Source organism: Poecilia reticulata, chromosome 2 (assembly GCF_904066995.2).
Source record: "Poecilia reticulata chromosome 2, P_reticulata-male-v2, whole genome shotgun sequence".
NCBI lineage: Eukaryota > Metazoa > Chordata > Actinopteri > Cyprinodontiformes > Poeciliidae > Poecilia > Poecilia reticulata.
This window is the reverse complement of record NC_088831.1, coordinates 11,015,793-11,042,303: the sequence shown is the minus strand read 5'-3', so window position 1 is coordinate 11,042,303 and position 26,511 is coordinate 11,015,793. Positions and strand designations below refer to the sequence as shown.

The 26,511-nt window shown below is 42.9% G+C and overlaps 1 protein-coding gene and 1 long non-coding RNA gene across 8 annotated transcripts in view; one reads left to right on the top strand and one right to left on the bottom strand.

Moving 5' to 3' along the window:
- The first annotated feature begins 4,937 nt into the window (after positions 1-4,937).
- Positions 4,938-26,511, top strand: part of LOC103476950 (NLR family CARD domain-containing protein 3-like) — a 71,162-nt gene continuing 49,588 nt past the window's right edge. Inside the window, exons 1-7 of one of the 7 annotated variants that reach the window (XM_081597325.1) lie at positions 4,938-5,032; positions 6,391-6,537; positions 8,925-9,044; positions 17,917-18,062; positions 19,914-21,786; positions 23,542-23,718; positions 24,642-24,815. In XM_081597325.1, coding sequence (XP_081453451.1) covers positions 6,410-6,537; positions 8,925-9,044; positions 17,917-18,062; positions 19,914-21,786; positions 23,542-23,718; positions 24,642-24,815 — 2,618 coding nt within the window. In that variant the 5' untranslated portion in view covers positions 4,938-5,032; positions 6,391-6,409. Of the gene's footprint in view, positions 5,033-5,061; positions 5,973-6,390; positions 6,538-8,924; positions 9,045-17,916; positions 18,063-19,913; positions 21,787-23,541; positions 23,719-24,641; positions 24,816-26,511 lie in introns of those variants that run through there. The other 6 variants (XM_081597327.1, XM_081597320.1, XM_081597331.1 and 3 more) reach the window with 6 other exon arrangements.
- LOC145547622 (uncharacterized) lies at positions 14,250-14,951 on the bottom strand. Its single transcript, XR_014083916.1, has 2 exons — positions 14,397-14,951; positions 14,250-14,321 (listed from the first exon to the last, which is right to left on the bottom strand). It is a non-coding gene; the product is annotated as an uncharacterized LOC145547622 (long non-coding RNA).

Genomic DNA, 26,511 nt, shown 5'->3' with positions numbered 1-26,511 from the left:
ACGCTGACAGAGAGGTCTGCAACTCTCTAGAGGTGATGCATGGATTGGCCTTTACCTGGATTATTATTTTTCTGGTGCTTCTTTGTGTAAGTTTTGACGGCTGTACACTTCTGGGCAGAGTTGCGGTGATGCCTAGTGCCCTCCATTTGTAAATGTGTTGTCTTACAGTGGATGGATGAAGCTGGAATCTTTTGGAGATGGTCTTATGGCTTTCCCCAGACTGATGAGCTGTCACCACCTTCTTCCTGACGTCCTCAGATGTTTCCCTCGCCCGGACGCGGGTCATCGGGGCCCAAGTCTGGAGCCAGGCCTGGAGGTGGGGCACGATGGCGAGTGCCTGGTGGCCGGGCTTTTACCCACGGAGCCCGGCCGGGCTCAGCCCGAAGAGGAGGCGTGGGTCCCCCTTCCGATGGGCTCACCACCTGTCCGAGGGGCCAAAGGGGTCGGGTGCATTGTGCTATGGGCGGCAGCCAAGGGAGGGGAACCTGGCGGTCTGATCCTCGGCTGCAGAAGCTGGCTCTTGGGACGTGGAACGTCACCTCTCTGGTGGGGAAGGAGCCGGAGCTAGTGTGCGAGGCTGAGAGGTTCCGGCTAGAAATAGTCGGCCTCACCTCGACGCATGGCTCTGGTTCTGGAACCAGTCTCTTTGAGAGGGGCTGGACGTACTTCCACTCTGGAGTTGCCCACGGTGAGAGGCGCCGGGCTGGAGTGGGCATACTTGTTGCCCCCCATTTGGGCGCCTGTACGTTGGGGTTCACCCCGGTGAACGAGAGGGTAGCCTCCCTCCGCCCACGGGTGGGGGGACGGGTTCTGACTGTTGTTTGGGCTTACGGGCCGAACGGCAGTTCAGATTACCCACCCTTCTTGGAGTCCTTATAGGGGGTACTGGAGAGTGCCCCTCCTGGGGACTCCCTTGTTCTACTGGGAGACTTCAACGCTCACGTGGGCAATGACAGTGAGACCTGGAGAGGCGTGGTTGGGAGGAACGGCCCCCCCGATCTGAACCCAAGCGGTGTTCTGTTGTTGGACTTCTGTGCTCGTCACGGATTGTCCATCACGAACACCATGTTCAGGCATAAGGGCGTCCACTTATGCCTTGGCACCAGGACGCCCTAGGCCGCAGTTTGATGATTGACTTTGTTATCGTCTCATCGGATTTGCGGCCATATGTCTTGGACACTCGGGTGAAGAGAGGTGCGGAGCTGTCCACTGACCACTACCTGGTGACGAGTTGGCTCCGGTGGTGGGGGAGGAAGCCGGTCAGACCTGGCAGGCCCAAACTTGTAGTGAGAGTCTGCTGGGAACGTCTGGCGGAGTCCTCTGTGAGATGGAGCTTCAACTCTCATCTCCGGCAGAACTTCGAACACGTTCCGGGGGAGGTGGGGGACATTGAGTCTGAGTGGACCATGTTCCGTACCTCCATTGCCGAGGCGGCCTATCGGAGCTGCGGCCGCAAGGTTGTTGGTGCCTGTCGCGGCGGCAACCCTCGAACCCGTTAGTGGACACCTTCGGTGAGGGATGCTGTCAAGCTGAAGAAGGAGTCCTACCGGGCCTTTTTGGCCTGTGGGACTCCAAAAGCAGCTGATGGGTACCGGCGGGCGAAAGGCATGCGGCTCGGGTTGTCGCTGAGGCAAAAACTCGGGCGTGGGAGGAGTTTGGAGAGGCCATGGAGACAGACTTCCGTACGGCTTCGAGCCGATTCTGGTCCATCATCCGGCGTCTCAGGAGGGGGAAGCAGTGCAGCACCAACACTGTTTATAGTGGGGATGGTGCGCTGGTGACCTCAACTCGGGACGTTGTGGGCCGGTGGGCGGAATACTTCGAAGACCTCCTCAATCCCACCAACATGCCTTCTGTTGAGGAAGCTGAGCCTGGGGACTCTGGGCTGGGCTCTCCAATCTCTGGGGACGAGGTCGCCGAGGTGGTCAAAAAGCTCCTCGGTGGCAGGGCCCCGGGGGTGGATGAGATCCGCCCGGAGTTCCTTAAGGCTCTGGATGTTGCGGGGTTGTGTTGGCTAACGCGACTCTGCAATATCGCATGGACATCGGGGGCAGTTCCCCTGGACTGGCAGACTGGGGTGGTGGTCCCCCTGTTTAAAAAGGGGGACCGGAGGGTGTGCTCCAATTACAGGGGGATCACACTCTTAAGCCTCCCTGGTAAGGTCTATTCAGGGGTCCTGGAGAGGAGGGTCCGTCGGATAGTCGAACCTTGGATTCAGGAAGAGCAGTGTGGTTTTCGTCCTGGTCGTGGAACACTGGACCAGCTCTACACCCTCAGCGGGGTCCTGGAGGGTGCATGGGAGTTTGCCCAACCAGTCTACATGTGTTTTGTGGACTTGGAGAAGGCGTTCGACCGTGTCCCTCGGGGGGCCCTGTGGGGGGTACTCCGGGAGTATGGGGTACCGGGCCCTTTGATACGGGCTGTCAGGTCCCTGTATGACCGGTGTCAGAGTCTGGTCCGCATTGCCGGCAGTAAGTCGGGCTCGTTTCCGGTGAGAGTTGGACTCCGCCAAGGCTGCCCTTTGTCACCGATTCTGTTCATTACTTTTATGGACAGAATTTCTAGGCGCAGCCGAGGTGTTGAGGGGATCCGTTTTGGTGGCCTTAGGATCGTATCTCTGCTTTTTGCGGATGATGTGGTCCTGTTGGCTTCATCGGAACGTGATCTGCAGCTCTCACTGGAGCGGTTCGCAGCCGAGTGTGAAGCGGCTGGGATGAGGCTCAGTGCCTCCAAATCCGAGGCCATGGTCTTGAGCCGGAAAAGGGTAGAGTGCCTTCTCCGGGTCAGGGGGGTCGTCCTGCCTCAAGTGGAGGAGTTTAAGTATCTGGGGATCTTGTTCACGAATGAGGGAAGAAGGGAGCGGGAGATCGACAGGCGGATTGGGGCAGCGTCTACTGTGAAGCGGGCGCTGTACCGGTCTGTCGTGGTGAAGAGAGAGCTGAGCCAAAAAGCGAAGCTCTCGATTTACCGGTCGATCTACGTTCCCACCCTCATCTATGGTCATGAGCTTTGGGTCATGACCGAAAGAACGAGATCACGGGTACAAGCGGCCGAAATGGGTTTCCTCCGTAGGGTGGCTGGGCTCTCCCTTAGAGATAGGGTGAGAAGCTTGGTCATCCGGGAGGGACTCAGAGTAGAGCCGCTGCTCCTCCACGTCGAGAGGAGCCAGTTGAGGTGGCTCTGGCATCTGGTAAGAATGCCTCCTGGACGCCTCCCTGGTGAGGTGTTCCGGGCACGTCCCACCGGGAGGAGGCCTCGGGGAAGACCCAGGACACGCTGGAGGGATTACGTCTCTCGGCTGGCCTGGGAACGCCTTGGGATTCCCCCGGAGGAGCTGGAAGAAGTGGCTGGGGAGAGGGAAGTCTGGGCCTCCCTTCTGAAGCTGCTGCCCCCGCAACCCGACCCCGGATAAGCGGAAGAAAATGGATGGATGGATGGATGGATGGATGGATGGATGGATGGATGGATGGATGGATGGATGGATGGATGGATGGATGGATGGATGGATGGATGGATGGATGGATGGATGGATGGATGGATGGATGGATGGATAGTTTAGAAATTAGTCAAACACTATATCAATTGCCACCTTGGATTCTACCAGAAGCAAGAGTAGATATGTCAATAATGGAAAAGAAACAAGATAAATCTTACATCATAGATAGTTATTCAGTGCAATTATATTTAAATAATTATTATCAATACATTCAAATTTATACAGATGCATCAAAAATAACTGGGAAAATAGGAATAGCGTTTGTAGTACCAGAATTCAATATAAAAATAGGAAAACGAATTACAGATGGATTATCAGTATACACAGGAGAAATGTTGGCAATATTATTAGCTTTACAATGGGTAGAAGACATCAAACCATTAAAAACAATAATATGTTCAGATTCAAGCTCTGCATTATTAAGTTTAAAATATAATCATTCAGATAGTAGGATGGACATTTTATTAGGAACATTTCATACATTATTCAGAATACAAAACATGGGTTTGGTAGTTATATTTGGATTCCAGCAAATATTGGAGTAGATGGAAACAAGAGGGCAGATAAAATGGCAAAGAGGGAAAAACTGATGAAAGTATGGCAAAAAAGCTGGGATGAAGATAAAACAGGAAGATGAAGATTGTAGGAGAAAAAAGGAATGGAAGAAGAAATAGGAAGGAGGAAAGAGTGATAATAAGGTTAAGATTTGGACATTCGGGACTTAATTATACACTTTTTAAAATTCAGAAGCATAATACTGGAAAATGTGATCTCTGGAAAATATGAAACAATAGAGCATGTTATATTAGAATGTCATAAATATAAAAAAGAAAAAAGCTATATGAGGAGAGAATTTGAAAGTATTAAGGAAAAGGTTAATTTATTAGATATTTTGAGGAAGAAATTGGGGAGTAAACATATGCAAATAGTTATTCAATTTTTAAAGAAAACTAAATTATTTAATAGAATTTGATTATAGTAGGTGTGTTTGTGAATGTGTGCATAATATTGCTGGGAAGTAGATTGTTATGCACAAGTATGTTTGTATATTTATGTGTGTGTATGTATAGGTAGAATTTATTTAGTTTTTATTTTTCTTTATGGTGGAATATATGGATATATAGATAGATAAATAGATGGACCATCACAAACCACACTCCATACCAGTAAGTGGTGGTAATGCTACTAACAGATTGTTGCCAACGGCCAGTAAAACCGACAAGAAAAAGAAGAATATCACCCTGTGGATAAACAACATCATGGCTCCTTAAAGCTAAATATGTGCTGAATGTTACTGAATGTCCTTGAATGCATCATGGCTGGTAGAGAAACTCAAGTGACTTCCTGTAAGTCTCTCTTGCTCACTTACTTCCTGTAAGTCACTCTTCCTCACTTACTTCCTGTAAGTCACCCTTCCTCATGTAATTGAGGATGTCACCAGAGTCTCTACCAGCCATGACATGATTTACAGGTAGCAGGAAAAGAAGAGAAACTTTGAAGAACGTGTGAATTAAATCAAGTCTCTCAGAGTTGAAGGTAAAACTTTTTACTGAAACTGCACTGCAGCTCAGTGAGTTTTTCTCTCTGAAGAGAAAATAGTCCGAACTGTTTGATTCTCTGACAAATTTTTGTTCCAGAGTAACTTCTTGTCCCTGCAGCTGTTTACAGCGTTTGGTGTCAGCAGCAATAAATGTGTTTCTAATTATTATTTCTGGTTCTGTGGCGACCAAAGTTCCTCTGATATTTGTTAAAACAAAGGTTGGTGGAAAGGTTTCGGTTCCAACTGAACCATAAAACAGAGTGAACAGTGAACAGAGTCAGAAAATGTACAGACATGTTGCAGTTCTTTACGTGAGGCGGTTAGATATTATGTTGCTGCTCTTGTTCTACACTTTGTTGTTTATAATTCTTAAATGTTTCAGATGATAAAACTAAAATCAGACTAACATAACTTTCTTTCACATGAAACGTTTTCAAATAATGACTTCAGTTCTTAAGGGAAGACGCCATTTTTACAAACCTGGTAATATGTGGGCATATTATAATTTCCTTATTAAATCATGAATTCACTTTGATTAACCAAAGTTAACTGATCACTTTATGCTGCATATAACGTTAAAATGCAGCTTAATTTTATTAATGTTACAAACTAAGTTCAACCTTTTTTGTCACACTGCGGTAATAAATTCAATATATGAAAGTTATTTTTGGGAAGATTGATGGATTAAATATTTACATCAGCTGTAGAAACATTCATTTTAATCCAAAAACTCTGGATCTTTAACTCTAGATCTATAACTCTAGATCACTCCTCATTAGGCCCTATGATAATAACTTCAGTTCTGTTTCTGTTCAGCTGGAGAAAGTTTTGGCACATCCACACATTTCTCTGTTCTATTCATCTGTTCAGTGATTGGATGGGGTCAAAGTTCACCTGGTGACATCATAATGTAGAGCTGTGTATCGTTTAGTCATGGTAAGTAATCTGATTACTTTGTTGTAGCCTGACCTAGCAGGAACACAGATGTTAGATAGGATTGAACCTTGTGGTAGAACACAGGTGACTTCTGTCCTTTCCAATGAGAAGTTGCCTGTTGAAATCCCTGTTCTGTAGTCAGACTGGAACCAGTCCAGTACTTGGTGATTTCTACTGGTTCATGTTTTCATGTTTTGTTTTTGCCAGAAGCTTCTTGTTTCTGTTTGAAAGACCGAGACGTTTGATGTCACAATTCCAGACAAAACCACCTGCCTCTAAGAGACGTTTAGTTTCTGAGGTTGAGCTGGAATCAGGTTCCTCTGATCCTCTGAACTCATGATGGGAAGCAGCTTTCTGCTTCACAGGACACTTACTGGACCTGGATCACTGGTCTGACTGGTTTTGGCTTCTTTCTCAGGCTGACTGAAATCCAGAAGATGGAAGATCTGGATCTAAAGAAGGTCAGAGCAGAACCTCCAGGACCCATTAATCCGTCTATGAGGAGTGACGAGTCCATAGATCAACCTCCAAATATCAATACTGAATCTGGACCCTCAGACAGAAAGTAAGAAACCAGTTTCTATCTGATTCATGTGAATCTATAGAGATAAAATATAGATGATATTAACTGGTTGATCTTCAGTGTTTGATCAAAAGTAACTTAATTTTCTTCCATATTAATTTAAAGTTAAACATGAAGGATGTTGGTCAGTAAATCAGTTTGAATGAAAAATGATGAAAATGTTGCATGAAAACAAAAACCACCAACAATGTGAGGAGCAACGACTCAGATTGTCTCTGAACTGGATGTTGCAGCAACTAGTTGACTCTTTACTCTGTAGTAACTTTTCCATCACTAGTCTCTCGTCTCAATCACGTCACTAAACTGATTTTTACAAGAAGATGAACCAGGTGAGTTTGTCAAAGTTTAAATTGTATAAACTTCCAGAAAACTGTACAAGAGTCAAAACACTGAATTTCTTTAACTCAAGACTAAAAACCATCTGATTGGAGCGGCTTTGATTATAAACAGGGGTGAAAGTAAAGGGGTATGGCAGGGTACTGCGTACCCCTAAAAGATTTAGCGGGGGTACGCAGTTCCTGCAAGAGAGTTGAGCTGTAAAAAATCAGTGGGTTCACTGTGCAGCCGTGACTGATTAGTTTTTCAAGAACAGTCTAAAACACGGTTAGTTAATAAATAGCTTCCCCCCCTAATTCAAGTTGTTTCTGAACTATTTGTGCTTTGTTAGAGCAGGTGTGCAATATGTCAATCAAAGGTTTTGAGTCAATCTCGGCATTAGGTGACAAACTGAACGCCGCAGGACGCTGAGACCAGCACGTCCTCCTCTGACTCACTTAAAACGTTCGTGACTTTATTAAAGAACAACAACAAAAAAGTCAACAAAACTTTTTTAAATTAATGACCCAACAAAAACAATAATCTCAGTGATTATTATTTCAACAAGGTGTTGCGCAATTCTGTGTTTTTCGGTTCCATTATCAAAATAACTAATTAACTAATCAACCACCGCTGTGTTCATGAGGCTTATTAATGATCTCAAAATAAATATCAAGCCTGAAAACCTAATGCCTGACTGAAAGTTTTAAACGTAATATGTGCTCGGCTCGAGTAGCGAGCAGTTGCCATGGCAACGGGTGTGCTTAAATGACGGAGAGTAAAAATGTGCGAGTGGTTTAGAGTTCATCACCTGTTCGGGATGTTTTACCTTTGCTGTGGTGCATCACAGCTGCTGTAGTTCCTGAACGTTCAATAAACGACACACTTGGACTAATTATCTGCGAGTATAGTCATTCACACCAAACATCAAACATGGTAAATATGTTCCATTAAGTACTTAACAAACAAATGGCTTCTACCGCGATAATTATGTGAAATTAAATTGTCTAATTTAAAAATAATAGTTTTATTGCTGTCTGGCATCTCGCTTTGAGCCCGGAGTCCGAGACGTTTTTCCTCTATCAAATAATTTTTTTTGCTTCTTATTTAGTGGAAATATTGATGTTGATGAGACTTTCTCCAAAATAATAACATTTTTCAATCTTAAAGTTCCACTGTTGAAAATGAGGCTCTAACATTTACAAATGACATTGAAATAAAATCCAGTCCAATATCTGGTTTGAGGTGATTCCTCTGGAGCCTAATGGAGGAAAAATATCCCAACTTCAGAAGATGAGCTTTAACCTAACAGAGCTCTGTGGTTCCTCCTATCAGTATGAGAGTCAGGGTGAGGAGGCGCCATGTTAGGAAGAGAAGTAGAAGCTACAGGATCTTCAAAACAAACAGGTCATGATGCTGGGCTACTGATTATCCCTCTGTCTGGACACAGGATCAATGGAACCAGTTTAAAAGCTAAAATGAACGGTTATATGCCAGACATGGAAAACTGGGATGCACTCCATGCCATGATGTTCAGAGTTTAGGTCTGATGGCATCTCAAGGTGTCAACATTGCAGCCAGTGGGCTGAAGGAATACAGCTTTATTTTGTAGCAATTCAAGAGCTACCAGCTTTTATCGCTTCACAAAAAAATTCATCAGCACAGAAACTTTTTGTCATAGTACCGAATGTAAAACTACTTTCATCCCTGATTACAAATGAAACGGTGACCAAAACATTTGATTTGGTTCATTTGGTTATGATTTTGGTGATGGCTCTCATCAAATATAATGTCTATTCAGTTGTTGAATGTATGGTGTTTTCTTTATAGCTTTCTGTCTTTATTATGCAAAGCGCCTTGAACTGCCTTGCTGCTGAAATGAACTGTACAAATAAACTTGAATGAAGGTTCAGTTTGACCCAACAGATCAGTCTGAATGTTTCACTCTGGAGCTTCAGACCTGCAGCAGTTTGTGTTCAGAGCTTCTTCTCTGGTTTTTATCTCAGTTTCTCACTGATTGATGTGATCTGAATAACAATATGTTTGTGTTTCAGAGGTCAGAACCACAGAGGGAGAGCAGAACCTCCAGGATCCAGCTGTCCCTCCATGAGGAGTGACCGGTCCAAAGGACACAATCCAGACTTCAGTACTGAACCTGGACCATCAGAACCAGAGTAAGAAACCAGTTTCTAACTCAGTGTTTCTCAACCTTTTTCGGCCCAGCGCCCCCCTAGCTTTATCCACGTCTCTCACCGGCCCCCACCAAACAATTTGTAGGCTATTTTGCACTGACCATTATTTATTATTAATATTACTATCACTATTGTAGATGTTTTGATTTTTATGCTGTTTTCTGTATTTATTGTCAAAAATAATTTCCCAGAGAACAAAAAAGCCATTGGAATAGAAATTATTTTCACAGGTGTCCACAAAAAATTGCAATGAACATTCAACTTAAAATTGGTAAAACCTAACAGCAGCCAGAGTGGAAAAAAATATTCTTATTCTTTGCCATTTTCTAGTTGTTAAATATTCCACAAAATGACTGTTAGAGATTTTTTGGTATGATCATTTTTGTTATTTACTTTAGTCATATTCAGTCTAATGTTAATCAGTAGTTAATCAACGTTCAGTCTAATGTGGGTCAGTAAATGACGTGATCTGTGTTCTTGAAAACTGATTGTTCGTGCTATGCGAATACTTTTTGATTGCCGTTTGAATATCTGTGTTCCGGTGAACTGATTGTCCCCTCCGAAGTTCACTCTCAAGGGAAAGAGCTAGATGACCTGTGTGTTAGATAGAGCCAGCCGCCTGTCTTATTGTTTATCTCTTCTGACAATGTTTTCCCAAATAAAAGACCTGCTCAAGCAGAGTGAGGCAGAATGCTCTGTGAACGACTCGGAGGACCAGTTTGCTGAGCCTTCTCCTTTTGCAAAAGCTTGGTCATAAAATTCACATACGTTATCTGTGGTTCTTTTTAATGAAGGTTCGAAAGGAAAAATACCTATCAATGACCAGATAAAAGATGTACAACATGCAAGTTTAAACTTTGAACTATTTGCCAAACGACTGAGCTCTGCAACATTAAACATGGATAGAACTGTAACTACATTAATCATAGCTCTTCTTCTCTTCAGTGTTTCTGTCAGTTTATGGTGGTGCAGCTCTGTGCTGCCTTCAGGATAATGGGACATCATAGTATTATCCATAAAACTTCACCCACATGGCATTTATTGTGCAAACCAGAGCTTTCAGTGGAAAAACAAAAGTTCCAGGTCCTTTTAATTCCATACAATTATGAGACAGAAACATGGATTATATCTTTATATAGACGTGCCTATTAATTTATAGATTAATTGTTTTACTGGACAGAAATTACAAAGAACAAATCTGGTTCTTAATCAAATCCTAATGAGTCAAATTGAAAGTGTCATGAAGTCATCAGCCTCATGACATTAACACTGACATGAAAAGTAATTTTGAAGAAATAAATCTATCAAATCTAATTAAAAACATAAATAAGTGGTAAGTTCTTTACTGTTATGGTCGGTAAGATATATTTATTCTCAGTACTAGATGTGGGCTCAACAAACCCATGACATTTCAACAATATTATTTTACCTTTTATTTTAACGGTTCTCAACATGGGTGGTACCGCCCCCCGGGGGCGTACAGAGGACGGCAGGGGGCACTGGCGGGAATTTTTACAAAAGGGGGGTGCTGGGATTCCTTTGGGGCCGTTTGGTCGAAGAAGATAAACTTTACACCTTAAATGCACAACAATACCAGTTTAGACTTTGAGCAACTTGGTAAAACTGTATTGTGTAACATTAAACCATGCTTGGCTGCAACTGTATCGATGTAACTTCTTCTCTTCAGTGTTTGTAGCTTCTTGGCACAGCTTCGCTGGTAGCTTCACCAAATCAGTTCAGCGTTACACCGGCTGATGACGTTGCTGTGATTCACTTTGTCTGGTATTCTTGTACATATGTTTTGGCAGTTCTGTGATCATGTCAAAGCAGCAACTTATATTAAAAAGTGTTTTATTTCCGTTTGAAAGCTGCCTGCTTCCAGGGAAAGACAACAGAAAATCGCTCTTATAAACATGTAATGACTAAAATCATGATACCCTGACTTTGTATCCCTCTGAAAAATAAACCCATTTAAATAAAGAAATCCGTCCATGGGTGATACCTCGATAGAGAGCGTTTATTTATAGCGGTAACACCGGTGCTGTAAGTGGTCCGGTATAAAATGGGTGTTATAGAACAACACAGAACTTTTAAATTTAAATAATCAGGATACCGAAATTGTTTCCATTGTTTTAAAAGCTTTATGTCAATCTGCCTTTTCCCCATTGATACGCTTCCCGACTGCCCTGCACCTTAGGGAGTTAAAAGGAAAAACAAAAAACAACAAAAACAAAAAAAGACGCGCACATTGAGCAAAACTCTGAAACAGGAGAAGCATGACATAAAACGGAGCGACGAACTAGATGTGAATTATGGAGTAAAAACAGAGAATCCGACGCTGAACATTGAAAAAATAAACACATGATGTGAAACATATGATGATTAGGCGGCGCAGCAGGTGATGAGTGAAGATTACTGGTGGTGAGCGTCAATAAATGATAAAATAAATCTAGCAACAGGAAAGAAACTAAAGTGGACATAGCAATAAACCAAGAGAAGATAATACTAATCAAAGGAAACTAAATGGAAATGAATGAAGAACAAAATGCAAGAATAAACTAAGAAACTAAAGTAAGATGAATAAACTTGTATGGCTAGACCTTTAAGTTTCATCTTACAGAAGACAGTTTTCTGGAAAAGAAGGCACATGGGTGAGTCTTGCCATCAGTGCACCTCTGACTGAGTATGGCTCCCACCCCGGAGGCAGAAGCATCCACTTCAACAATGAATTGGCGGGACGGGTCCGGTGTGCGGAGGACAGGAGCTGAGGTGAAAGCCCTCTTAAGGTGCTCGAATGACTCAGCAGCAGCCTTATCCCAAACAAACTTGCACTTGGATGAGGTAAGTGCATGAAGTGGAGAGGCTACAGAGCTGAAATTGCGGATGAACCGGCGATAAAAGTTTGCAAACCCCAGAAATCTTTGAAGTTGCTTGCGGTCTTGTGGGTAGGGCCAATTCTTGATGGCATCCGTCTTGCTGGGGTCCATGGAAATCCTGTTAGGAGAGATGACAAAACCCAAGAATGAAGTTGACTGTTTGTGGAACTCACACTTTTCTGCCTTGACAAACAGGTTATTCTGCAGCAAGCGGAGAATGACAGAACGGACATGAGCTTGATGGGCTGTGAGATCCTTAGAAAAAATCAAAATGTCATCCAGATAGACATATACAAAACGACCAACCATGTCCCTGAGGACATCATTGACAAGTGCCTGGAACACAGCAGGAGCATTGGACAGGCCAAAGGGCATTACAAGGTATTCATAATGACCGGTTGGGGTGTTAAAGGCTGTCTTCCACTCATCCCCCTCTTTTATCCGGACCAGATGGTAGGCATTTCTAAGATCTAACTTAGTAAAAACAGTGGATCCCTGGATCAGATCGAAGGCAGTGTTCATTAGAGGAAGTGGGTAACGGTTTTTGAGTGTGATGTCATTCAATCCTCTGTAGTCAATACAGGGTCTTAAGTAACCATCCTTTTTGCCCACAAAGAAGAATCCTGCACCAGCTGGGGAGGAAGAAGGACGGATGATGCCTGCCTTGAGTGAGTCACTGACATAATCCCTCATGGCCTTATCCTCTGGGCCAGAGAGGGGGAAAAGACGACCTCTGGGAGGAAAGGTACCAGGGAGCAAATCAATAGCACAATCATAGGGCCGATGGGGTGGAAGGGCAGTGGCTCGATGCTTGTTAAAGACCTCCCTAAGGTCATGGTAAACAGCAGGTACTTTGGATAGGTCGGGGTAGGTCTCCTGTCCCGAGATAGGGACAGTACATGGGACCGAAGCCGCTAAGAGGCAGGTGGAATGGCAAGATGGTGACCAGCCCAACACCTCGCCCCTAACCCAGTCAATGTGGGGGTTGTGTTTTCTCAACCAAGTGGCCCCCAAAATGACAGGGAGACCAGGGGAATTTATTATCAGGAAGGAAATGACTTCATGGTGATTCCCGGAAATACTAAACTTAATGGGGCCCGTTTCGTGGGTGACCTGGTGAAGTACATGGCCGTCAATAGCCAAAACTTCAAGATGCTTAGAGGTGGGTAGGAGTTGGATACCAAGAGATTCTGCAAGGCCACGGTCCATGAACTCAGTGTCTGCTCCTGAATCAATAAAGACAGATAGGTGTTTGGTAAGGCAGTCAGTTTGGAGAAAGGCCTGAACAGAGAAAGGAGAGGATTTAAATCTCTTTTGACTCAGCAGGAGCCTCTTACCTCCTACTGAGCCTGGCCTTTTGCTGGACACAGACGAAGTAGGTGACCCTCTCCACCACAATAGAAACAAAGGCCTCTCTTAAGTCTCCGCTCTCTCTCTTGTGGGGATAAGCATGATCGACCTATCTGCATAGGCTCCTCCACCGGAGAGGTGGGAGATGAGCTCAAAGGTGGGGATGAGACCGATTGCTGTGGCCTGGGAACACGTTCAACTTGGTAAGTACGACTGAAAGAACCCCTCTCATGTCGATCCTTGCGGCCAGAGTCTCCAGTTCCTCCAAATCCTTGGGAGCATCCCGTGTAGACAGTTCATCCTTTACCTCCTCACTGAGACCCTGGTAGAAAGCGTCACATAGTGCCTCATCGTTCCAGTCACTTCCTGAAGAAAGAGCATGAAAGTCAATTATGTACTCTGTGACTCGCCTCCTGCCTTGTTTGAGTTTGAGCAAACCACGTGCAGCCTCCCTCTCAGGCAGAACAGGATCGAAGACTCTGATTAGCTCCTTAGAAAAGTCCTTGAACTGATAACAAATGAGGGAGTCCTTCTGCCACTCAGCAGTACCCCATAACTTGGCCTTCCCCGAGAGGAGAGAAATAGCATAGGCTACTTTAGCACGTTCAGTGGGGAAAGATGATGGTTGCAGTTCAAAGACAATCTCACATTGAGTAATGAAAGGACGACATTGACACTGCTCACCCTTGAACACCTCCGGAGGCGACAGACGGGGCTCATAAATGGGCGAGACCTGGTAGCCAGACTTAGAAGCCTTGGGGCTAGGAGAAGTGCTCTTTGGGGGAGGAGAGGAGGACATCTCATCAAGCATAGACATCATTTCTTGCATGTTAGCTTCCAGGCGGTTAATAGCGCCTTCAACACTGGAACGCCACTCCTGTGTGGGTGACGGGTCCATAGTGGCCAGATTATACTGTAAGGGTACTCAGAGGGGACCCGGAAATTCAACCACACACAGGAGTATAAAAAGGAAAACAAAGTTTATTTTTTCAGATACTGGTTTCAGCTAAGGGAGAGGTCATCAAACACAGCACTGAGGAGAGAGGGGAGAAGACTGGTGAAGCACGGACAAAGGAGGGGTATCTTAGAAATGTTCAGCTTAACTGACCTGTAGAGCAGTGGACGGGTGGAGCAGAGGAACAGAGGGTCTGATGACAGGGAGATGCAGGAAACCAGAGGAACAGGCTTCTGTGGAGGCAAGGAAGATCTCCACGGGGAGATCCGAGATGCAGCACCCAGAGACTTTGTCGAAAAACAGGCAGAGGTCATACACAGGAGGACAGAGAGCAGACTTAGCTTAGAGGGGCAGGCAGTAATCGGTGGTCGTGAGGCAGAGCTTGGGTCAGGGTCCAGAAATCCAGAATAGAAGGGATCCTTGAAGGGCTTGGCAGGAGGGGTAAATCCGTGGTCAGAAGGGGGGTCGAAGAAACACAGAAGGCTTGGCAGGAAACGCTGGATCTCTACTGGCTCGTGGCTGTCGATAATCTGGCAGGGAAGCAGAGGCTGAGGGGTGTTTAAGTAGGGCAAGGCCCAGGTGGAACAGGTAAGCAATCAGGCGTGGCAGGTGAACTGAATGAGTGCTTAACACAGCATGGACAGGACATGAATCATAACAATGAACTTCACTTTTTTTGCCACTAGTGGCATTTATTTTGAAAGAAATCCAACAGAAAGGGGACGGAAAGAAGGTGAGGGGGGGAGGACATGGAACCAAGGAGCCACGTACCAGAGTTGTAGTCTAGACCACTGAACCCGAGACCAAGACCAGCACCTCACGCTACATGACACAATAAAATTAAGTGCACCTATCAAAATTGCTTCTCAAATTGATCTGATAGATCCACATTCCCATAAAAATATCCAGATATGAAATACTTACAGCCGAAATAAATTTAACTAGTATCAATTCAAACTTATTCTGTTTTGCTTTCATCTCTATCTGTGCCACAATCCAGAGGTCTCCTGCCATCCATAAAAAAATAACACCCTGGTTGTTGCCCCATATTGCCCATGTCAGAAACCACAACTGTCTGCACCATTAAACATAGCAATTAATGGTAAACAACGCTCAACTATGAACACTGTCCAAGGCGCAACACGCAAGAAGTAACCAAGCAGAAGGTGACTGTTCTCACCCTCCCTACTCTTGCAATGTCTGCCACCATGACAGGCGACGAAAACAAAGAGCAATGAGCATGCTCTGTGTTCTTATGTTCATGATTTATTTATTCATGATTTATTTATGACCAATGGCCATAAAAATTATATGACAAGTGATAAATGGACTATAAATAGATCAATAAAGATCAGAAATTTTTTTTTAAAAGTCATCAAGAGTCCTCAATGTCATGTTGTTTTATTTGGGTTTAAAAATATAGCAGAGCACCAATCAGGTATTGGTTGATATTACTGTTCAATATCATTAATATTGATTAATAATAATCTATTCTTGATTATAAATGGAGGGCATAACATTATTATAACTGGAAATATATATATATATATATATATATATATATATATATATATATATATAGTATTTATTTTTATTTTTTTTATTAAATCAAATAGCTACTGCAGTGTACGCAGAGCATTAAGAACACAGAACGGCTCAGTCCTATCAACCTTTGTAAAGATCCATCCCAAAGAATCGGATCATTCCTGAATGACATATTACTACTATATTGCTCTTTGGTCACAGCGTTGTCCCATATATGCGACACCTCAGTCAACATCTCCACACAATAATTCAGCGAATGAGTAACAAACTTTTTTTCATCACAGATGCAATATGTGTCTCTGTACAGCTAGCTTTGCTAGCATCACGTCCACGGAGCTTACCTTTCTTTAAGCTTTCCTTCCAAGTGACGCTAAAAGTTGGACAAAGTCCTACTGTCTGTGAAAGCGAAGCGCTGCTGATTTTACATGTCGCCATATCTTATGATTTATGCAGCGCTTTTATATTATTGCTCAGAGGAAACCACTGCGCATGTCTGGAGCTCCACGAGTAAAGGTGGAGGCGATGGGAGACAACAGACACGTAAATCACGTTATTGCTCGGGATTTTACGGCGCCACCTTAAGTCCCTGAACTTCACATTTTAACGGAAAAAAAGAGCAACGCGACTTGGATGTAACGAGTAACGCGACAGTTTAGTAGAAATGTAGTGAAGTAGAAAGTACAGGTACTTACTGTAAAATGTAGTGGAGTAAAAGTAGAAAGTGTCCATTATTAAATCTACTTAAGTAAAGAACAGATACATGAAAATTGTACTTAAGTACAGTAACGGAGTACTTGTACTTCGTTACTTCCCACCATGGTTCAATGTTACACAATACAGTTTTACCAAGTTGCTCAAAGTCTAAACTGGTGTTGTTGTGCATTTAAGGTGTAAAGTTTACCTTTGACCAAACGCCCCCCCCCAAAGGAATCCCAGCGCACCCCTTTTGTAAAAATTTCAGCCAGCGCCTCCTGCGGTCCTCTGAACGCCCCCTGGGGGGCGGTACCGCCCACGTTGAGAACCGCTATTCTAACTGATTCATGTGACTCTGCAGAGCAGGACTGGTTCTAGGTATAGATACACCAGGGGAAAGGCAGAAAAGTAAAGGAGGCTTTATTATTCGTCCATTTTCTGTTGCATGATATTTATTAACGTTGATGACTAGTGATTGATTCATGGGACTGGGATAAACTTTGTTCAACTCCACAAAAAACTCAACCCTAAAACAGTGAAATTAAGAAGTTTCTTCATAAACTTTTTATTTTCTTGTTAAATCCAAGATTTAACAGATTTAACATAACATTTATTTACTTGGATTGTGATTATGCAGTTATGCATCTTAAGCTAATTTGAACCTAAATTAACCTAAAACACATTTCTTTCAAACAGTAATAACAGACAGACTAAAGCAGAATGTTTTTAGTTAGAAACTCAAAGCTTCAAAAATCTTTCTTACCACTCCTGTTTTCTACTTTCTCTTTGCTTCAGTGCTCAGAACCAGATGGAAATCATTACTAAGCCTATAAAAGGAACCAGACCGCTTGAATAAAACAGGAACTGGGCTCAATAAAGATGGACTGTAACAAAAACTAGAACTGCAAACAATAAATCAGGCAAAAAAACTACAAAGTTAACAGAACCAAAGTCCAAAGGATCATCATGAGGTCAGATTTAGTCGACCCCAAATTTATACAACTAATAAAACACGTGAACTTTAGATACCTTGTTGTTGGCTCTGCTAGCATGTCCACATAATGCTCTGCCACAGTATAAGGCTCTTTATAAAGGGCTCAGATCAATGTAAACTGGGTCTGAGTCGTGTTTACTGGTGTTACTGAAGGATCCAACTTTCTCTAATCTGAGATCCAGATTAGAGTCAGTTTCTGGTTTCTTTCAGCCTCTGATGGATTATTGTCCCAGAACAGATTCAATACAACAAAAGGAAGATCAATCAAGATACAAGATATAATACAGTGAAGAACTTCAAATCAGACATCATCAATGATCTGAGGTTCTGTTCTGACCCAATTTCTGGTCTCTAGTTTGTGGTGGATTTTCATGAACATCTTCAGCTCCAGCCTTGTTAGTGAAATATTTCAGTGATGAAGAAATGTCTTTACTTGTCCAGGGTGAACCCCAGCTCTCACCTGATTACTGCTGAACATCGGCACCAGTCCCTCCATGACCCTGCAGAGATAAGAAGTGATAGACGATGGATGGATGGATGGAGGGAAGATCTTCCTGGATGGAGGGAGAGGAGCAGCTGTGCTCCAGGTGAGACTGAACATCTCAGAGTTTCCTCCCATCGTCTCTGTTGAACCAGATCCACGTCTTTAGTTCAGATTTGGAGATTCAAGGTTTCAACAGTCTCTTTGTAATCAATTATTTCAACTAAATCTGTGTTTTCCAGCTGGTGTAAATGTATTGGTAACTCTGGTTAACATAGTCCCCATTTAATTTGAGCCTATTCAGAAAAATTGCCATAAAAATTATATGACAAGTGATAAATGGACTATAAATAGATCAATAAAGTTCAGAATTTTTTTTAAAATCATCAAGAGTCCTCAATGTCATGTTGTTTTATTTGGGTTTAAAAATGTAGCAGAGCACCAATCAGGTATTGGTTGATATTACTGTTCAATATCATTAATATTGATTAATAATAATCTATTCTTGATTATAAATGGAGGGCATAATATTATTATAACTGGAAAATTTCAGAACAAATTTAAATGGGGTCTGCAGAAGTGTTCCCATTGCTGTGGACCTTGCAATTTAGCCACAGCTCACACAGAAGGACTTGCCCTTGGTAGTATCAGAAGAACATCTGTTTAAAATGCAATAACAGAAACTATTGTCATCATAGTGATATGGTTGACTTGGTTCACCAATGGCTGAACCCCATTCATAGTGAAATTCTGTCTGAGACTCTTGAGTATGAGCTTCGCACATGTGGTTCTCACACACAGTCCAAAATAAAAAACAAGACAGTGGGTAATTGTTTATTTCTAAAAAAATGTCAACCTTCATACTAAGGATTTTAATTCACACTCAAAAATTCAGAGAAATAATAATTTTATGTAAACAAAATATGAATAGTCACAGGAAATATGTATTCTTCCCACAAAGCATTGTGAGACCTGTCTGCTACTGTTTGTGAGACTACTCACTGCCTCTCTGGGACCCGTTGCTAAGGTAATAAATTATCTGGACCTGGGCTGGCTCTCTCGGTCAGACAGTATGTTGGAGACAGAGTTTCTATACTTGTGAGACACCCAGCGTTGGTCTCAAGGACCCTGACAATAAACCATACGCCCTAGTAAAATTTTGAAAACATTTTACTGGAGCAGGTATGTGTATCGTTGTCATGACCGACTTTGAGATCAATAGGGCAATATTTGTGCTTGTGAGGGGGAGTTAAAAAGAGTTTTGGAGTCAGACCTCCGCTGTGCTGTGTGTGTGTTTCAGAGAGAAAGATTACTGATTCTGTGAGACACTAGGCCTCGATTTATCTAATTTTTCTCAATTTATGTAATCATTTTAACTCAGGACCCCACTAAAAGTAATACTTCCCTTCTTGGGATCAAGCTGAACGTTTTGATACCATTTTTGGGGGATATGCAGCAGTATGGGTCACATTAACGGTGATCGAAGAAAAATAAATAAAGAGATTGCTTGTTGGGTGTAGAACAGTAGGTTCCTGCCATGCATTGCATAGCATGCCCCAATAATAAAGCAAGAAATAAGAGAGATATGGCAATAATATTATGGGTTATCAAATTCCCAAGTTGGTTTATCTGACTTTGCTGAAAAAGACTCTTATTCTTTTTTTTATTGGTCATTACACCAGGCCTATAAGGTTCTGCTTTAAAATTAGAGCTGAAAACCCCAAATGAAGCAGAAATTGGCGTCAAATTGCAGCATCCAATCTGAAGAATGACTAAAGGGCTGCATTTAATGTCTGATAACAGAATAATGTTGCTAAGGATGAATCAATTGTTTAGCATCACATTCTGTCAAGTCAGAAACCACATAATGAAAACAGCTCCTAATGTTCCAGATGGTTTTGTTCCAACTTTATCACTGAAGCAAAAATGTTTTTACTTATTTTCTTCTGTGTTTCAGAAGATGTTGGTCTGCAGGACGTCCTACAAGAACATAAGATCAGTCTGAGGACGAGATGTGAATGTGTTACTGAAGGAAGTTATGAAACAGAAAGTAGAACGCTCCTCAACTGGATTTACACTGATCTCTTCATCACAGAGGGACAGAGTGAAGATGTTAACACCCAGCATGAGGTGAAGCAGCTGGAGAGAGCTTCTAAGATCCAGAACCTCCATGACTCTCCAATAAGGTGCCATGACATATTTAAATCCTTCCCTGACCAACATGGAATCATCAGAGTGGTTCTGACCAGCGGTGTCGCTGGTGTTGGAAAAACATTCTCTGTGCAGAAGTTCACTCTGGACTGGGCCGAGGGCTTGGAGAACCAAGATGTCAGTGTGGTGGTTCTGCTTTCGTTCAGGGAGCTGAACTTGATCAGAAATGAGCAGCACAGTCTTCTCTCTCTGCTCCATGTTTTCCATCCAACACTCCAGAAGCTCCCAGCAGAGCAGCTGGTTAAATGTAAACTGCTCTTCATTTTTGATGGTCTGGATGAAATCAGACTTTCACTGGACTTCAACAACAGTCAGCTCGTTTCTGACATCACACAGAAGTCATCAGTCAATGTTCTACTGACAAACCTCATCAAGGGGAACCTGCTTCCCTCAGCTCTCATCTGGATAACTACCAGACCTGCAGCAGCCAATCAGATCCCTCCTTCATGTATTTCCAGGGTAACAGAAGTACAAGGCTTCAGTGACGCCCAGAAGGAGGAGTACTTCAGGAAGAGGTTCAGTGATGAAGAGCAATCCAGCAGAATCATCTCCCACATCAAGAAATCAAAAACTCTCCACATCATGTGTGGAATCCCAGTCTTCTGCTGGATCACTGCTACAGTTCTGGAGAACATGTTGACCTCAGAGCAGAGAGGAGAGCTGCCCAAGACCATGACTGAGATGTACTCACACTTTCTGCTGGTCCAGACGAAGAGGAAGAAGAACAAGTACCATGGAGGACATGAGACAAGTTCACAGGATCTCATGGGGGCTGACAGGGAAGTTCTTCTGCAGCTGGGGAGGCTGGCGTTTTCACATCTGGAGAAAGGAAACATCATGTTCTACCAAGAAGACCTGGAGCAGTGTGGTCTGGATGTCACGGAGGCCTCAGTGTACTCAGGAGTTTGTACAGAGATCTTGAAAAGAGAGAGTGTGATCTTCCAGAAATCAGTCTACTGCTTTGTTCATCTGAGCATCCAGGAGTTTCTGGCTGCAGTCTACCTGCTCCACTGTTTCAACAGCAGGAGGTCAGAGGTGATCATGACGTTCCCGGGAGAAGAAGAAGAAGATGAGGACAGTGAGGTGATCAAGATGTTCCTGGGAGAAGAAGAAGAAGATGATGAGTACAGTGAGGTGATCGAGATGTTCCTTGGAGAATACGTTGAAACATCTCTAGATGAGTTCATGAACAAAGTCATGTATAAATCCCTCAGCAGTGAAAATGGCCACCTGGACCTGTTTGTCCGCTTCCTTCATGGTCTCACTGTGGAGTCCAACCAGAGACTCTTAGAAGATCTATTGGGTCAGACAGAGAACAGTCCAGAAACCATCCAGAGAATCATCACCAACCTGAAGGAGATGAACACTGATAGAATCTCTCCTGACAGAAGCATCAACATCTTCTACTGTCTGGTGGAGATGAACGACGTCTCATTTTATCAGGACATCCAACGGCTGCTGGATTCAGGGACGGAGCTCTCAATGGCTGACTGTTCAGCTCTGGCCTTCATGCTGCAGATGTCAGAGGTTCTGGATGAGTTGGACCTGAAGAAGTACAACACATCAAGGGATGGACGACAGAGACTGGTTCCAGCTGTGAGGAACTGCAGAAAGGCTCGGTGAGTCCAGATGTTTTCATTGTGTGAATGCTGATTCAGCACTATTGTCCTCCTGTTTCTTCTTCTTTCTTCAAGTTGATTCTGGATGTTTTTGGCCTTTAACTACTTCCTTCATCCTCTGGATAATTTCAGCCATTCATACATCTAAACATTCAGTTCATCCAGGACAGGTGCCGCTTCTGGTTTTTAGATATTTTGATAATTTAAAAGTATTTAACTTTTTAGCAGTTTTCATGTTGAAGTGAATAAAAACCATGAACTCTAGAAAATTATTTTCTCTAAGATCCAAGCATCCAGAGAGACTTTTTAAACTTTAAACTCCTCTTCACTCATTGAGCTGCTGCTCCATAATTCACCTTTTAGGATCTTTGACTGTTTTTATAAAATAATTGTTTAGGTTTGATGGAAATTTGGACCATTAAAATAAACCATTGCATTAATTATAAACTTTGTGAACAGTGTTGATCTTCTTCATTCCGTCATCATCCTCACCTCTTCCTCCTCCCACTAGTTTCCTCTGAGTTTGTAACTGAGACCAAAATGTGGTGATTGTTGTCTGGTTCCAGAAAAAGTCCTAGTTTCTGTCAGATCCTCCCAAAGCTCTGAGAACTCTGCTTCCAGAGCTGGAACCATTTTCCTCATCAACTCTTCATCTGCAGTCTTTGTTGAAGCTGTTAGCTGTCCTCCATGAAGACCTGCAGAGACATGAGCTTCAACTCTTTAGACATCCCAGCCTCTTTAGTTCCTGGAGAACTTTCACTGCTTCACCATGAAGATGCTGCTGGACCCAAACGCTCCGTCTCCTCCAAGGGTTTTGCTCTTTAGCTTATTAGGAGTTTAGCAACAATTTCTTCTGACATCCAAACTTTTGTTCCTCTGAGACGATGGACAGACCACTGCAGAGACATGTGTCCCTCTTCCAACCAGTTTGTCCTAGATCCTCACAGGTCAACAGAGGACGGTCCAGACCTAAAGGAGCAGCAGGACCGGTTCTGATGCTGCTCTGCAGGACGACCAGAACAATCTGAAACTTTTAGCTGAAGCAGGTTGACGACTGTCCACTTTCTACTTTGTTAAAGCATCAAATCCAGCAGATGAATGGAGACACAACTGGGAGCATCATGTGTCTGGTCTGCTCCCAGTTTCCTCTGTGGCAGCATTTAATGACCTGCTGCTGGGAGCCACGTTTCTATAGAATATACTACTATTATTAATGATGAGGAGGATTCTAGATGCTGCAGCAGCAGATATGAGCTAAACAAACCCAGAGATGCCAGAGGTCCACAGCAGGCTGGACTTCCTGCTTTGCTCACTTCATTTATAACTCACTTCCTGCTTGGTGGAAGATCTCAAGGAGCCAAACGGTCTAGTCCAAGTCAGTGTGAGTCAGAGCTGTGAGCAGTTCCTCCTCCTCTCCATCATTCAGCTCAGTCAGCCTCTTCATCAGCTGCTGCAGCTCCTTTGAGGCTCTGATGCTGCAGAGAAACTGAACTTTCCTTCACAGATGATAGAAGATCTTCAACATCTGACTGAGCTGAAGGTCTGAGGATATGAAGCCTGGACCAGAACCTGAACCAGAACCTGGACTTTAGTCAGGAACTGCACAGACTCTCTGTCGGGTCAAACTCAGTAAACTGAAGATCAGATGTTGATCAGATTATAACATCATGATGACATCACCATTATCATATTTTAGTCTGTTTATGATCCAGATTGATTTAATTAGAACTGAATTTATTTCTTCTCTCATCACAGACTTGACGGCTGTAAATTTGAAAATGCTGAATGTGAAGTTGTGGCCTCAGCTCTGAAGTCCAACCCAGATCTGACTGATCTGGAAATAAGTAACATCATAATTCAAAGTGGAGACTCTGATATGAAGAATCTGCTTGAGATCCTGGAGAGTTCAATCAGTAAAGTGAAGAATCTGGGGTTTGTTTTCTATATTTATACAATAAAATCTTTCATTGAAACTTTACTCTTTCGTTTACTTAATAATTTAATTGTAATAATTTAAAACAACATTTTGTGACATTAAAATCTCCCACATTTTAACTTCTAAATAAATGTTCTTATTTCAGACTTTGAGATGATTCAATTTTGTTTTTCACTTTAAAATTGTTTTGACTGATGAACAAAATGAGTAAAATAATTTACATTAAGTTAATTATTGATGGAGATGTTTCAGTTTAGTTGGTAAATATTCAGATTGTTTTATTTCTGATTCTCATCTTTACATCCAGAATGAAATATTTTCCTCCAGAGTCGAGCCACAAAAACTGAGCAGTTCAAATCATCATTAATAAAACATCTAAGAAGTGACTGATTGTAGAAAAATGAGGTTTGCAGCAGCAGCAGGTTCCTCACTTTGTCCTGAAGCTGTGGTTCTGTTGGGCCGGGTCAGAGAGGAACCGTTCAGTCTGACAGCTGTCAGTCGGTTGGAGCCTCGTCTCTGTGATGAAGCTTCATCAGGTCACGTCTCCTTTGGAAATAATGGCCTCCATTGGCTTTCAGCAGCTTTAAGAAGAACCCAAGGCCATTAATGAATAAACTGAGTGGTTCTGATCCAGTTACCAAGTCGGGTCTCCAGCTGATGATCAGGAACCAGCAAAAATAGCTCACCTCATCCAGGCTGCTGCTCATAGAAAACTTTGACTTTCTTTGTTGATAAAATGTTCTGGTTCTGCTGGTTTGGACTCTAAACCAGTTTGACTGGATCAGATGTTAGAATCAGTTCATCATGTTTCTTTTACATTCACGGAAATTAATTTTCTACATTTTTATTATTTATTTGTTCATATTTCAGTTTTAACTGCATCCTGTTGGCTTCAGCTCATCTTTTGTTCTTTATTCAGATTGTGGGACGGCAGTTTGTCAGAGACCAGCTGGACGTCTCTGTTCTCAGCTCTGAAGTCCAAACCGAATCATCTGATAGAACTGATGCTGATCGACACCAACCTGGGAGATTCTGGAGTGAAGGAGCTCTGTGGTTTTCTACAGACTGAAGGCTGCAGACTGGAGACATTGATGTATGTATTTATATAATTATTGATATTTCTGTGAATAATTATATATAATTGATCATAAATCAAAGTTCATATCTTGTGTTCTAATAAATATTTTCTGAGTTTGTTCCTGGACTTGGATCCAGAGTTTAATTTAGTCCCTCTGTGTAACTGAGTTGGACCTGCTGATCTGAGGTCAGAACAGGACAGCATTCGGACCCCCAGTGTGTAGAAATTGTTGGGTTACTTAATGTAATCCCTGGTTCCTTGATAACAGAGTGAGGTGTTTCACTATGGGAATCGCTCAGTGTGACCCAACTACTGAAGCTCCAATGACATCACGTCTGTCCGCGACAGGTTGAGCCGTGACCGTGGCTTCAACCACCATCCAATATCATGGCCAACCTACCCCTCTCAACTCATTCTAAGCAGGTTTCTTTCCGTGACGGGATGTGTTAGTGAAACACCTCACTCTGTTATCAAAGAACCAGCGATTACCTTAAGTAACCCAAGGTTCTTTTTCTAACTTCACTCAGTGTTTCTTTATGGGAGATATGGCCAACTCCCAAATTGCATGCTGACCCCGAAGCAATGCTTGGCACCAATTCATATCCAGGAGTCAGGTGGAGCTTGATGAGCCAACCCCAAGCACTTTGTGTGCCAATGATGATTGGGCCACATCCAGCCTGTAAAACCTCACAAACGTTTGTGGTGAAGCCCAACTGGCTGAAGCACAGATGTCCTGGACAGACACATCCTGGAACAAAGCCCAAGAGGTGGCCATGCTCCTGGTAGAATGGGCCCTCACCCCTTCAGGTGGCTCTGACCCTGAGCATTTATATGCCAGAGATATGGTTTCCACAATCCAGTGTGCTAACCTTTGAGGAGAGATAGGTTTTCCCTTGAAAGAAGTGGCCCAAGACACAAACAAGTGATCAGCTCTTCTAAAGTCAGCTGTCCTGTCAACATAAGCCCTCAAAGTTCTCACTGGACATAAGCAATTAAGCTTATTTTCTTCTGCTGATGAGAAAGGAGGTGGATGGAATTCCAGCAGTCCCACCATTGAACACCTGTATGTTTCCAGCACCTTGGGCACAAAAGCAGGATTGGGTCTCAAGCACACTTTAGAGAGCCCCGGTGCCCACTGTAGGCAAGTAGGACTGACAGTGCGTGTAATTCACCTACTCTCTTTGTAGTAGTTAAAGCTAAGAGCAATGCAGTTTTCAATATAAGCAATTTCATACCAATACCCTCCAAATAAATATTTTCTGAGTTTTTTCCAGTACCAGAGTGAGGTCCCATGATGACATGACAAGGTGGGCAGCTTACGTCGCGCCCCCCTCATGAAATGGCACAGCAAAGGGTGCTGCCCCATGTTTATCACCAAATCCCCAGTGGTGGAGAAAGTACTAAAAAAATTTACAAAAAGTAAAAGTACAAATACACAGACAAAATTGTACTCAAGTAAAAGTAAAATTACCACATTAACATTTGTACTTAAGTAAAAGTAAAAAAGTACTGGCTTTTAAAAATACTTAAGTATTAAAAGTAAAAGTACTTGCTGAATAATACCTAATCCCTAATACAATATAGTTAAGTGAACCAATCATACTTAATTTTAATACATTAGAAATGTGCCATTTTAATGAACAATGCCACAGATGAAGCATGTTTTTATTATGTTTACTCTCTTTAACATAGTTTATACTTAGATATGTGA